Source organism: Podarcis erhardii, assembly GCF_964252035.2.
Source record: "Podarcis erhardii genome assembly, chromosome: 2".
NCBI classification, from domain to species: domain Eukaryota; kingdom Metazoa; phylum Chordata; class Lepidosauria; order Squamata; family Lacertidae; genus Podarcis; species Podarcis erhardii.
In genome coordinates this window covers 105601284-105614232 of record NC_138498.1, presented here as the reverse complement: position 1 = coordinate 105614232, position 12949 = coordinate 105601284, and the positions used below count along the sequence as shown (strand labels likewise).

Here is a 12949-nt window from a genome sequence, read left to right as displayed (position 1 = left end):
GACTAAATTAAGGGTTCACTGTTATATATATATTTCTACAGGAATGCCTCGATCCAGGCCTTGGCCATTGACTCCCTTGTGTAGAGTTTCTCTACTGAAGAGGGTCTCACACCTGCACCTCAGCAGTGATTTCTCATTCACAAATGGCATGTGCATGTGAGTGAACTTGATTACTTGCTGAGCTTTTCTCTTCTATCCCCATATCGCCTCATCATCTTCACCCCAATGAAATTTAGATTTTAAGCTCTTCAAGAGATCTGTTTTTGCTGATGTCACTGTTAAGTGTCAGTTCAATGCCTAGAGCAGCCAAGTGATATCTCTCTCTCTCTCTCTCTCTCTCTCTCTCACACACACACACACACACCACCCGATTTTTCTCTGAAAGGAGCTCCACTCCCACACAGCAATTTATTCACGAGAAAGAATGACAGATGATAGTGCCAATGCCAGTTGAGTACAGCTACATCAAACCAACGACCACCGAAGTAACTCACCTCTTCATTGCTCTCATTTCCATAAAAGTCATCTTCCATCTGAGCTCCTCGCCAAACCCCACTGATCTCTTCTTTTAAATCCACAGAAAAGCTGCAGCTTTCTGATGACAGGTTCAAGGGCTTCCCGTGAGGTGCTGATCTAGGTTTTGAGGAATAGGTGAAAACATCCTCTCGCCGGTCTTCGGCTGCTTGCTTGTTTTCACATGCTTCAACATCACTCAATGCCAAATTTAAAAAACTGTAAGATGTTTCACTATCCTTCAACGACAGATTGCTGGAATCCAGTTGAGAAGTTTCTTTATCAGGGAATATCCACTCATCTGTAAATAAAGGGGGGGGGGGAGAGAGAAGCAACACAGATGGTAACTGTTTCTATATAAAAATGTGTCTTTCAGGAAAATTATCAATCAAACATTGAGCTGCTTGAGAAATAAAATGGAGATTGTCAAAAGTCATAAAACGAAGCTATAACATTACTACAGTATATAAGTGGATGTCTTAAACAAGGATGGGGAACCTATGGCTCTCTGGGTGTTCTTGACCCACAACTGAACATCATTTCTAGCCAGATTGAACCTGGTGTTGTTGTTGTTTAGTCGTTTAGTCGTGTACGACTCTTTGTGACCCCATGGACCAGAGCATGCCAGGCATTCCTGTCTTCCACTGCCTCCCGCAGTTTGGTCAAACTCATGCTGGTAGCTTCAAGAACACTATCCAACCATCTCGTCCTCTATCGTCCCCTTCTCCTTGTTCCCTCCATCTTTCCCAACATCAGGGTCTTTTCCAGGGAGTCTTCTCTTCTCATGAGGTGGCCAAAGTATTGGAGCCTCGGCTTCAGGATCTGTCCTTCCAGTGAGCACTCAGGGCTGATTTCCTTAAGAAGGGATAGGTTTGATCTTCTTGCAGTCCATGGGACTCTCAAGAGTCTTCTCCAGCACCATAATTCAAAAGCATCAATTCTTCGGCGATCAGCCTTCTTTATGGTCCAGCTTTCACTTCCATACATACTAACCTGGTGTTAGTACTGCATAATGCAGGACAGTTATTTGTTGAAGCATTTCCTCACTTATCAATTGATCTAGACCCTGCAGTCAGTGATGTGCAGGGCTCTTCTCATTGCCCCATGGGTAGGCAGCATCTACTGCACATGATAGTCTCTGTTACACCCTGACTATGGAAATCTTCAACTCTTGGAGAGACAGATGAGGACAACTTCACTGGGCTTCCATCGTCAAGTTAAGACACATTCGTTCTCCTGAACTTTTGGAGAAAATTACTGAGTGCTGCCTAACATTCCAGGTCGTTCTGTGTTTTATTAAAGATTTGATTCATTATTCTATTTTATCGTGGCTTCATGCCAAATGTTGTACTATGTTAGAAAATGCCCTGAGATCATTGTATGTGATGAAATCCAGGTCTATAAATCTGGTAAATAAATTAATAAATTAATATCTTTTGTGCACAAAGTATATGGTCAGCTAGTAAGTTATATCCCTCCACATCTGTCCCAGCTTTGATGTGTTACCTCTTGTTCCACCACACCCACCCTGTCTCCATAAACAAACCCCTTCCTCTGCACACCTGGCCCCATCCACTGTTTTGTTTCTTTGTCATGCTGGACTAAGACGAAAGCTTTGTTATGGGCTTATCTATATAAATAGTACCCGATTCCTTAAAAATTATATGATGTGCTTCCTCTTCAAAGGAGTCGAATGTCCCAACCTCTACATTCAGCTCCACACACCCTTGTCCAATTTATATTTGAATCTCAAAAGTGCAGCTTTGAGCTGGCATGAAAAAATGCACGAATATATCCATTTCACCAGATTCCCCCTGCAAGCAGGCAGTGCTAATCTTCTTGTTTTAAAACAAACATAAAGCCAATGAAATGGATTTAAAGATTGACTGTGCCAGATAAACATGGGACGGAGCTGTTTTACCATCTCGTTGTTAAATTATACTTTACTGTTATGTTAGGGGGAAATGTCAATGGGATTGATTAAGGGGGATCTCAAACAACATCTAGGGAAAAGAAGAACTGCTCAAGTATTCATCACTCCCTTATCTTCATTAGATGAAGAACTGTGCGGCTTGGTCACTACAGCTTGGAACTCCCTAGCTCCATAAACCAATATTACCCACCAGCAATAGGGTTTTTTGTGGTGGGGGGGAGAGATCACATAAAATACTAAACTGGAAGTTGCATTGCAAAAGCATCATGACCTGCTGCTAACAGTAAGGGAGAAAAGAGATACCGGTAACACTGTCACTGAGCCTGAGTGACACAGCACAGGTAAAACAGAGATTTCCACTGAAAATTGCATTCCAATACAGAGGTCTCTCCATGCACAGGAATAGTTATCCCAGTTTGTGACATCATGATGCTCAGCACTGCTCATAGGAGCCAACTGTTAGGGGCCGGGGTCCCTTTGCCCCCCAAATAAAATACTTGAGGGGGCTATCCTCCCCAAGTTGATGAACGCGGGCATTCAAATGGCATGTGCGCACCGTAACATGTGAACAATTATGTAGAGTGGGGCTTACCTGCTCTCCCCAATATGTTATTCAAGTTGGCATCCCTGGCACTGCCCCAAGCCAACACTAGCCAGATGGTGAGGACACGCCATCTGAGAAACACATCTGATTTCTGACATTTATATTCATTTCAATGGTACCCTCTTTGCAAAACTAAGAGGAAGCTGGGGTTTTGCACCATGCCCTATGTACGCTTGGCAATGCAGATTCTCTTTCATTCAGTAGTTAAAGAAGCAAATGGTTTGGAAAATGGGTGGTGGTAGTCTTTTCTCTCCCTTTTAAGGCAGATATTTTGAGCAGGAAGATACACTTAACTCGGGGGTCTTACGAAGTGAAAAAAGAAGATAGCATGTAGGATTGTAGAATGCGATCTCACACCTGTTACACAGCTCGGCAACTAATGTGACCTGTAGTCAGTATATACTTGTTTACAAGTGAACAAGATGAGTGTTCTAGAACAAACTAAATCCTATTATCTCTCAGCCATGAATTTACTGGAATTCTTCCACTGGAAAAAAATAAATAAAATGTTTCCATATCAATTGTAATGAATAATTTCGTGTATCTTCTTAGGAAAAATATGTAAATTACAGTGTAATCACAGTATTGCAGCAAACAAGATAAATACAAGAATGATCACCTAAATGTCTAATTAGTTTCTCTGCAGAGTCAGATTTATGCTGGAGCTTCTAATTGCAGCCTAACATTTTAATGAAGGTTTCAACATGGCATAAATAAGACTGACGAATGATACACAATATTCATTCATTTTATTTCTTCCTTTGCCCCAAAACAATTTCCTTTTTGTAATGGAATTGCACACCTGCTTTGGAAGATACGTTTATGTATTCTCTGCTACCTATCTAAAGAATTTCAATTCTAAATTTGAAAGGACCTAATACAAAGCAATATGGATAATCTCTGGATTATGGGTCAAACCAAGATGAAAACCAGGACTGAGACAAATATATATTCTTCAATACTCTGGCATGACTTTTACATCCCCCTGATTTCTACAAACTTTACTGTGTTCCTTAGGAATGTTTTTTTATTGCCTAATATGCTGTCCTGTTATTTATCTCTCAAACAACAACAACACACAGGATTCTTAGGATTCTAACATGAGACTGCAACTTAATTCAGGCATTTTCTGTTGTTCATATATTATTCACTATAGACATACTGACTGCAGTATCAAGGAAAGAATATCAAGGAACAAAAAGCTAGTTCCTTAGGGGTTTTCCTTTCGGGCCTGAGCCACGTTCCTAAGAGAATGGGACTTATACACTTTACATCAATTGTGGGTAACCTTTGCTGAATTACAACCCCCATAATCCTTGGCCATTAGACATGCTTGCTGGGGCCAACTGGAACTTCAATCCAACAATGTCTGGAGGCCCAAAAGTTCCCCACACCTTTGTAAGCGATGGGAGGCAATACCAAGAGTGGTAAATGGGAGCAGTAAGAGATTAGATAAATCAAGGTTCTTCCATGTTTCTAAAAGTCCTGCAAATCTGTGTGTGTGTGAACTTTTAGCCTGTAGTTTAGAGATTTGGGCATGTACGTGACTTGTCTTTCTGCTTTGTGAGGGCAAGAAAGTGTTGGAGAGGAAGGAATCACATTAGGAAAGATGTGGGGCTAAGGATGGGATGGATCACAGATCACAAGGTTTTTGGCAGTATGGTGCCTGCTTCATACATTTCTGAGTCTTGGACTCCAGTTGCACTGATAACCAGAAGCTCCTTTCAACAATTCTATCAACTCAAAAGGCTGCAGACCTTCTAATCAGATTGGAACTAGTCCCTACTACTGAGGCTTACATAATCTTGAGATGAGACCACCACAATGAATTCTACAAACGTTGGCTAGAGAACTATCATGAATTGGTGCATACACATTTCAGAGGCACTAAAAAAGTTGAAAAAGTTATCATTAGGCTTTCAGCAATTAGATTTTTTAACAGACTTTAATTTGAATTATCAAATATTTCTGTTAGTTGTTCTGAGACTTTGACAAGAGCCAGGTTATAAATTTAAGTGAATAACAGAAGATGATGCTTTGTTTGGAGCAGAGGTGAAGTGGGTCAGGAAAAGCTGAGGGGAAAATTCTGTGCTGCCAGCAATGTCCTAATTTCTTTGTGTCTCCATTTTGCCTCTTCCTGCCTACCATGTGATGGATCTGGACTGTTTCCTATTGTACACCTTTGCACACCTTAGTTGATTTAGGTCATTATAAAGCTGACCAGAGTGACTAGGAGCTAACAATGTGGTGGCACAGGTTTGATTGGTATGTACAGGAGACCAATTGTTCATTAAGTAGCTGTCTCACTGCCCAGAAGACAAACTGCACGGCAAGCTAACCACTTTGGCTTTTTATTTTTAAAAATGAAACCTGCTCCATAGAGATATCGAATGTAATAGTATGAAAGGCAGACATTAGTAACTAACTAGGACAAGTAAAAAGTTTCACTATTCTTGATGATTGGGTTCTTTTGGTGCTTAAATTTAATAAGGGCTTACAAGAATAATTTATTTTTAGTTCTTTCTCTTTAATCATGAAAGCATGGGAGTTCTTTATTTATATGCACTGCTCTGGTAGTCTTCGTTTAATCCTGCAAATCTTTATCAATGCTCTGAAGCAAATTCTGTTGCAGGGTGTTTGATTTCCATAATCCCTGCAGTGCAGACATTTATGTGAATTGCTTTAGAATCCTTTGAAACAAAGAGATTTATTCTTTTATTCGGGGACAGCAGAGATGCTAAAGAACATAAAAATTGTGCTAGAGCACTGACTATCTCAGAGCCTTTTCGGCCATCACTTTTTGAACATATTCTTCTACAACCACTCTCTGTTACTAGGGCAGGAGGGCGTGGCTGCATAGTATGTAGAGATAAACACACACACACACACACACACACACACACACACACATATATTTTGGGTTGCAACCTTAAGCAAATTTGGAAGGTATATACATAAAAGCCTGAACCTAAAAAACAGGGTTCGTTCATAACTGCATGCTTATCCGGTGATGATTTGCATCTGTAATTACATCATCACAGACTTCCCTTTCACTTTGCTCATTTCATCCTTCTCATCAACTGAGGGATCAGTTCACCCAATCAGCTGTCTATTTTTTATGCTGATTAATGTGCTTTTCATAAATTAAGAGTTGTATATGCATGTACAAACCATCCAAGGCAGAGCATAATGTGATGCACATGCATGTATGAAGAAAACATTGGATATCTATCCAGAGCAGCAGCATATAGTTCTCAAGGGATCTTTAAGAGCTAGTGTGGTGTAAGGAATAAGAGTGCTATGAGATCTGGGTTCAAGTCATGAAGCTCACTGGCGATAGTTCAGGGTAAGCTACCCTCACAAGGTTAGAACAGAACAGAACAGAACAGAACAGAACAGAACAGTAGAACTATAGAGTTGAAAGTCCAACCCCCCTGTCGATGCAGGAAAATCCATTAGTAGAGCATGTTTGATAGGGAATTATATAAGCCTTTGCTTGAAAACCTCTAATGAAGGAGCGTTCCCCACCTTCTAAGGCAATCTCTTCCACTGCTGAACAGGCCATACCATCAGGAAGTTCCTCCTAAAGTTTTGTCTAAATCCTTTTTCTTGTAATTTGAACCCACTGGTTCAGGCCCTACCATCTGAAACAACAGAAAACAAGTTTGCTCCATCACTATGTGATAGCCATTTGAAGATGGTTGTCATATCATCTTCATTGTCTATTCTCCATCTAAACATATCCAACTCCTTCAACCTTTCCTCATTGGACTTCATCTTCAGGCTTCTAAGCATCTCTCCCTTCTCTGGATACTTGCAAGAAAACATCTCCCAACAGCACATCTCCTCCAGTGTTCAGTTTCCCTGCCTAATATTTCCACTTGGATGTCTCATTGCTATCTCAGATTCAACATCCTTTGATCAGTCTTTTCATATCCATTGAGAATGTTACCATTCTCTCTTTTGATTGGACACACAGCCTGCCCATCACCTTTGATTCTATTCCCTCATCACTTCTCACATTCATTCAGTTGTCAAGTTGGGTTGTACAATGTTTTAAACAATGGGTTTGCTCTTCTCTGTCCCCCAGCAAATGGTCTGCTTCCTGTTGCAACGGTCTCCCACCTGGACTACTGAAACCTCCTCTACTCTGGCCTTCCTGTCTCATACCTCAGTACTCTCATCTCTACACAAAACTCAGCTGCCAAAAGAATGAATCTGTTCCTTCTGCCAGACCATGTGATGCTCCTCTTCAGATCCCTTCACTGGCATCCCTTTCCCTTCCGTATCAAGCACACTCCATGTCTTAATTTTTAAAGCTATCTGGGATGTATATTCATCCTTGCTTCTTGTTTTCTTCTCTCTACTCTTCCAACTCTTCTCATCTGTCACCAACCAAGGGTCTCATGCTTCCTTAAACAACTTCACCCAAATTCTATGGGCCCCTTTGCTTATTCCCAGCTGAAATCTATCTATATCTATATGCATTTCCCACATTTTCCTCCCACTACCCATGTCTCTTTTTCTCCTCCACGGTCTATTTTAAATTGTAAGTTCACTGGGAACAGGGACCAATACATCTTGCTTATGCAATTCTGTACTGTATCATGTACAAGGATGGCATGGTAATAATAGTAATATTCCAGCACTTCCACTTTCTTGATTGATCTTAGATGCAGAAATCTAAGGACTGGTTCACACTGTCGCTTTAAAAAAAATGTCTTGAAAGCCGAGCTTTGCAAATTACAAGTTGCAGTTTTGTGGAACCACTACTACAGATTTACCAACTGAATACTTCATAGGCTTATCATGGGAAGATGGTTATACAGGAAACAAATGACCAATAGTCTTACATAGATGGGAATGCACAATTGATAATGTTCACATCTAGAATATGTCTCATATTCTAATGTAGCATAAAACAACATGAGCAAAGCAGATAAAAGTGTTATTAGAAAATGATTATGGAACTAAGTTAGCACAATTATCCTAGAAGCACATTAGGTCAAGGAGAAAAGCATGACGAGCTGAGAAGGAACAAGCACTGTTTACAACAATTAGAGCTATCAATATGATTGTTAATTATTGAAGCTATCAGAACGAATCAACGGACATTTTAAACATCACATATACAAAAAACCTTCTTGCAGCCGCATGTCAGCCTTTTCAGTTATCACATTAGTGCCTTACCCTTGTCCAGTGACATTGGACTTGTGTTGTCAACATTTTCTTTGTTTCCTTGATCTAAAGCCATATCAAGTGGCGAGGGAGATCGTTCAGAGCTGATGATGTCTTGGATTGGTTCTTTTCCCTTTTCCAAAGCTGGCATTTGGCATGATCTGTTAGTTCTGATGCTGCCAGATTTTGTTACCTTTCAGGGGAAAAGAAGTTCTTAAGAGAAGGCAAAGTATCAACAATTAAACCAGGTCAAACTTAAAAGCACCAGAAAATATTTTAAAATAGTAAAATATATCAAAGTCACTTTGTGTCTGTGCTCGTACATGGACACACACTTTTGCTAAGCACACAACACCCACAAAATCTCAGCAATACTGTTACTGCTACTGGTGTTGATAGTACTTCAAGCAAATAAATAGTACAGTGGTACCTCCGGTTGCAGACGGGATCCGTTCCGGAGCTCCGGTTGGATCCCAAGGTTTCCGCAACAGGGGGTGCCTGTTCTGCGCATGGTGCGATAGAGTGCTACTATGCATGTGCGCACAGCGAAACCGGGTTTGCTGTGTGCGTAACCCAAAGGATACGTAAAAAGAGGAGCACGTAAGTAGAGGTACTACTGTACTTCAACATGTTGGTGGCACTTCAAACAAAGCAATACTTCACCCTCACATGTTTTGAGCTCTCTATTGTACTTCTACATATAATTGTATTGTGAGAAACCTGGACCTTAACTATGGGTGAGGATTCCTTTTCCAAAACACTTTTGCCTACTGTGTAATGTGTCTCCTGGTCAGCTTGTTTTTCTCTCTCTTCAAGATGGAGGCTGAACTGGCTCTGTGACATGTTTCAAAGGCTTGGCATAGTAAAGAAGCCAATTCACAACAGGGACAGGAGGTAGTACTCTTGCTCTGGATCTGTTTTAGATTGTTATATTTCAAAAATAAACTATTGAAAGAAACATAAAAATAAGTCCACTGGCAAAAAAAATTGCATCTCCATTAAAAATATGTCCAACTATGTTAAGGGCTCTCGGCACATTACACAATCTAAATTATACATGTCTCCTACTTCTTTCTGCCTCCTTTCTCCCTCTTCCAATATTAGAACTATTGTTGAGATAAATCTTATACAGCTATTTAAAAAAGATTGCTAAGCATATGCTTCCCAAATTTTCATGTCCCTCCATAGCCAGCCCCTTAAGGGCAATTCTTACTTCATTTCACAACCAGCCCTAACCCAGAATATGCCTGAAGCATATACTCCCACAAGCCTGTTCTTTCACGATGTGCCATAAAATAATAGAATTGTTGAGTTGGAAGGGACCATGAGAGTTATCTAGTCCAACCCCCTGCAATGCAGGAATCTTTTGCCCAACATGGGGCTTGAACCCACGGTGCTAAGATTAAGGGTCTCAATCTCTACCAACTGTGCTATCCCAGCCATCACTCACACCCTGATAGAAATGTTGAGTACTGACACAAAATGGCTGCCATGGGCAACAACAAAAAGGTGATGGTACCCTGTACCAGTACCATTACAAACAAACAAACAAAAAAAGCAAGCACTGCTTCCTGATATTATGACTTGACACACACCGTTTCCTTTGGCTAACTTATATCATCTCCACCAACAGCCATTATATATCTCAGAATTGTTTCCTTATTAACGGCACCAGTTTTGTTGTGTCAATTTAATGTACAGATTACTAAATCTCGGGGACTTCCAATGAAGCTCACTGTTTAAAGAAACAGGTTTCCTATATAGGCAAATGATTGGCCATTAGGAGAGCAGGATGTTGGACTATATGATGCTTTGGCCTGTTTCAGCAGGTTCTTCTTAAGTTCGTTTTCCTACCTCCCCAGATGCCCTTGAGCTGAACCTTCGGCCTGAAGGTGGAGGTGGCCCAAGAACCTTAGATCCAAATGCAATGTGGGATACGTCTTGATTTTTACTGTTTCGTGTCGTGGCCAATCCCCGGTTTAATAGATGGTCTGCTAGAAAAATAAGGCAGACAATTAATACCGGCACTGTGATCACACTGATTTATAAAGAGCGGTGCATATAATTTAAGAAGGAGAAATCATATGTATCGTCATAAGCATCTACTCTGGTTAAACCACGCCAAAGAAAATCTCAAATGAAGTTCTTGCAGTACAAGTCAGGTGATGTGACAAAAATGTGTTGTGAGCAAGGACTGGGCACAGCAACTGGCAACGGGCAATAATTTAGAACTCAAACTGTATCTTTGTGTTTTGAATTGAACATGTTTGGCTATTCATTTATGTCACTAGTGGGAAATCAGTTTTAAATGCACATTTAAACAGAAAAAGAGAAACACTTAGATATACTATTGGATAGCTTGCTGAAGATGTATCAAATGCTGAGTATACTGTCAAACACTGGCCATCAATAGAAGTATTAAACTTTTAAGCTTAAATAAATTCAATTTTCCTTCTAAAATATGTTTATTGTGTATGAATGTAAGACAGAGGCTGCTATTCAACCAGGACCCCTACCAACCAAAAGAAAGAATATGTCAGTAGAATGGAGGGAGGCAATTTTTGACTATTCCTTCCTTCCTGTAGCAATCCATGTACCGATCCCATCTTTTCCCGTCCCCCAGATCTCAAGAACAGAACAAGATGGGGCTTTAAAAGGGAGGGAAATTTCCAAAAGATGCTTCCCTCCTCGTTCTGTAGACAGGTGCCTTCATTCAGCAGAGGAATACCAACCAGACACAACTTGGAAAGAAAAACTGCAAACACTGCAAACAAATAATACTCTGTTTATCAATGGAAGAAAAATGTTGTTGTGCATTTTAAAACAATTTGTTGTTGTTTAGTCATTTAGTCATGTCTGATTCTTTGTGACCCCATGGACCAGAGCATGCCAGGCACTTCTGTCTTCCACTGCCTCCCGCAGTTTGGTCAAACTCATGCTGGTAGCTTCGAGAACACTGTCCAACCATCTTGTCCTCTGTTATCCCCTTCTCTTTGTGCCCTCCATCTTTCCCAACATCAGGGTCTTTTCCAGGGAGTCTTCTCTTCTCATGAGGTGGCTAAAGTATTGGAGCCTCAGCTTCAGGATCTGTCCTTCCAGTGAGCACTCATGGCTGATTTCATTAAGAATGGATAGGTTTGATCTTCTTGCAGTCCATGGGACTCTCAAGAGTCTCCTCCAGTTTTAAACAATAGCACAGACTTATTTTCACCTTTTCAGTTCAGGGCAGACTCTTGATTTGATTCCAGCTTCCCATAGTCCTTACTTAACATGTCACAAGTTTCTTTTCTTCTCCTATTTTCTGACATGAACACCAAGCTGGCCATCAAGTTTTCCCACACATTACTAGTGGTACTGAGCTGTACTTGCCCTCAGGCCTTCCTCCCATGCTTTAGTAGTGAGGAAGATGCCATACTAAAAGAAAGAGAGAGACAATAAGAGGCATTTTGCTAGGCCCAAGGGACATTGGCAAGCCATCATTAGGCTTTCCTCCTGAGATTCCGGTTTACTCCCTGGTGATGGAAACAGGACTGGCTAATATTACCCACCAAATTTGTTTCATAACTTTTCTTCATCTCATGAAAGTGAATAATCTTCCACTGTCTGATGGCTCTTGCCCATACAAGAAAGACTGGAGATTCAAACATTCTAAGGAGTGGTGGAATAGCAACCTCAGGAGAGGTGACCTGTTTCAGCTAAGCATCGGCTTCTTTAATTTTCTGACTGCTTTGTGATGTTCTCTGCCCCCCTATCAATTATAAAAACAGATTAACATGAATAGTTTCCATTCATGATCACATTAACGGACTGCAATTAATTGGCTACATCAACACGTACAAGTCATCTGCTATATTGAGCAACAAGGTATAGTTAAAAGCAAAGTAAAAAGTAATTTGGGCTTTTGATTAGGACCGGAACAACATAAAAAAGAAAGTTTAAAAGATTTTTTAAAATAAATAAATCGAAGCTTAAACTTATCAAAGTGCTCACTTTCAGAAAGGCCTGATTTGGGGTCTTTGAAAAGAGAGGGAATGACAGTAGCAGAACTCATCTCCTATTCATAGTGCAAGGTTAAAACTAAAGTTTGGATTAAACTCTGAAGCTCCAGGCATTTTATTTTCTGTGGTTAACAAAAAAGAAAAGAAAAAGGAACTTGGCATAGGTCAGGAATATACCCACTAATTACTTTACCACTTTACCAAGGGCTATAGTTTAGATGGTGAAACCTGGGGGTTCACTGCCTAATTGCCTTTTTAAACATAGTCATTTTTAAATCTTTAGATTCACCATTCTCATTAATTTAGCTATTGAATTATAATATCTTCTTTTACCGTAATGTTTCAGGAAATAAGTATAGGTATTTTTGGATCTGCAATTATACTGTCATTATATTTACGGATTATGATAATTTGAGTTTGGGGAAAGGCTGAATAAAAATTAGATTAGCCAAATATGTTTTTGTTTTGTATTTCTTTCCCAAAAATGCAATCTTTTTGAGCACTCATGGCTTCTCTTTACTACAGGCCAACACTTTGGGAGGTTGTATATCTGTAAACTTGAGTATTTGTGCCATCTTGTACTTAAGCACGCACTTAGTAGCTATAGGCGAGAAGGAACTGCATGCAGACAACCATATGTCAGGAGTGCTCTGATGGTGTTTCCTGCTTGGCAGGGGGTTGGACTCGATGGCCCTTGTGGTCTCTTCTAACTCTATGATTCTA

General features: G+C 40.3%; 1 protein-coding gene across 5 annotated transcripts in view; it reads right to left on the bottom strand.

Annotated features, from left to right (window-relative positions):
- CFAP20DC (CFAP20 domain containing) overlaps positions 1 to 12949 on the bottom strand; it is a 139034-nt gene that overhangs the window by 60208 nt on the left and 65877 nt on the right. For 3 of the 5 annotated variants that reach the window (XM_081852657.1, XM_081852659.1, XM_081852660.1), the window contains 3 exons: positions 10083 to 10222; positions 8241 to 8421; positions 495 to 814 (listed from right to left, as the gene is read on the bottom strand). In XM_081852657.1, the coding sequence (XP_081708783.1) occupies positions 495 to 814; positions 8241 to 8421; positions 10083 to 10222 (641 nt within the window). Of the gene's footprint in view, positions 1 to 494; positions 815 to 6553; positions 6695 to 8240; positions 8422 to 10082; positions 10223 to 12949 lie in introns of those variants that run through there. The other 2 variants (XM_081852658.1, XM_081852661.1) reach the window with 2 other exon arrangements.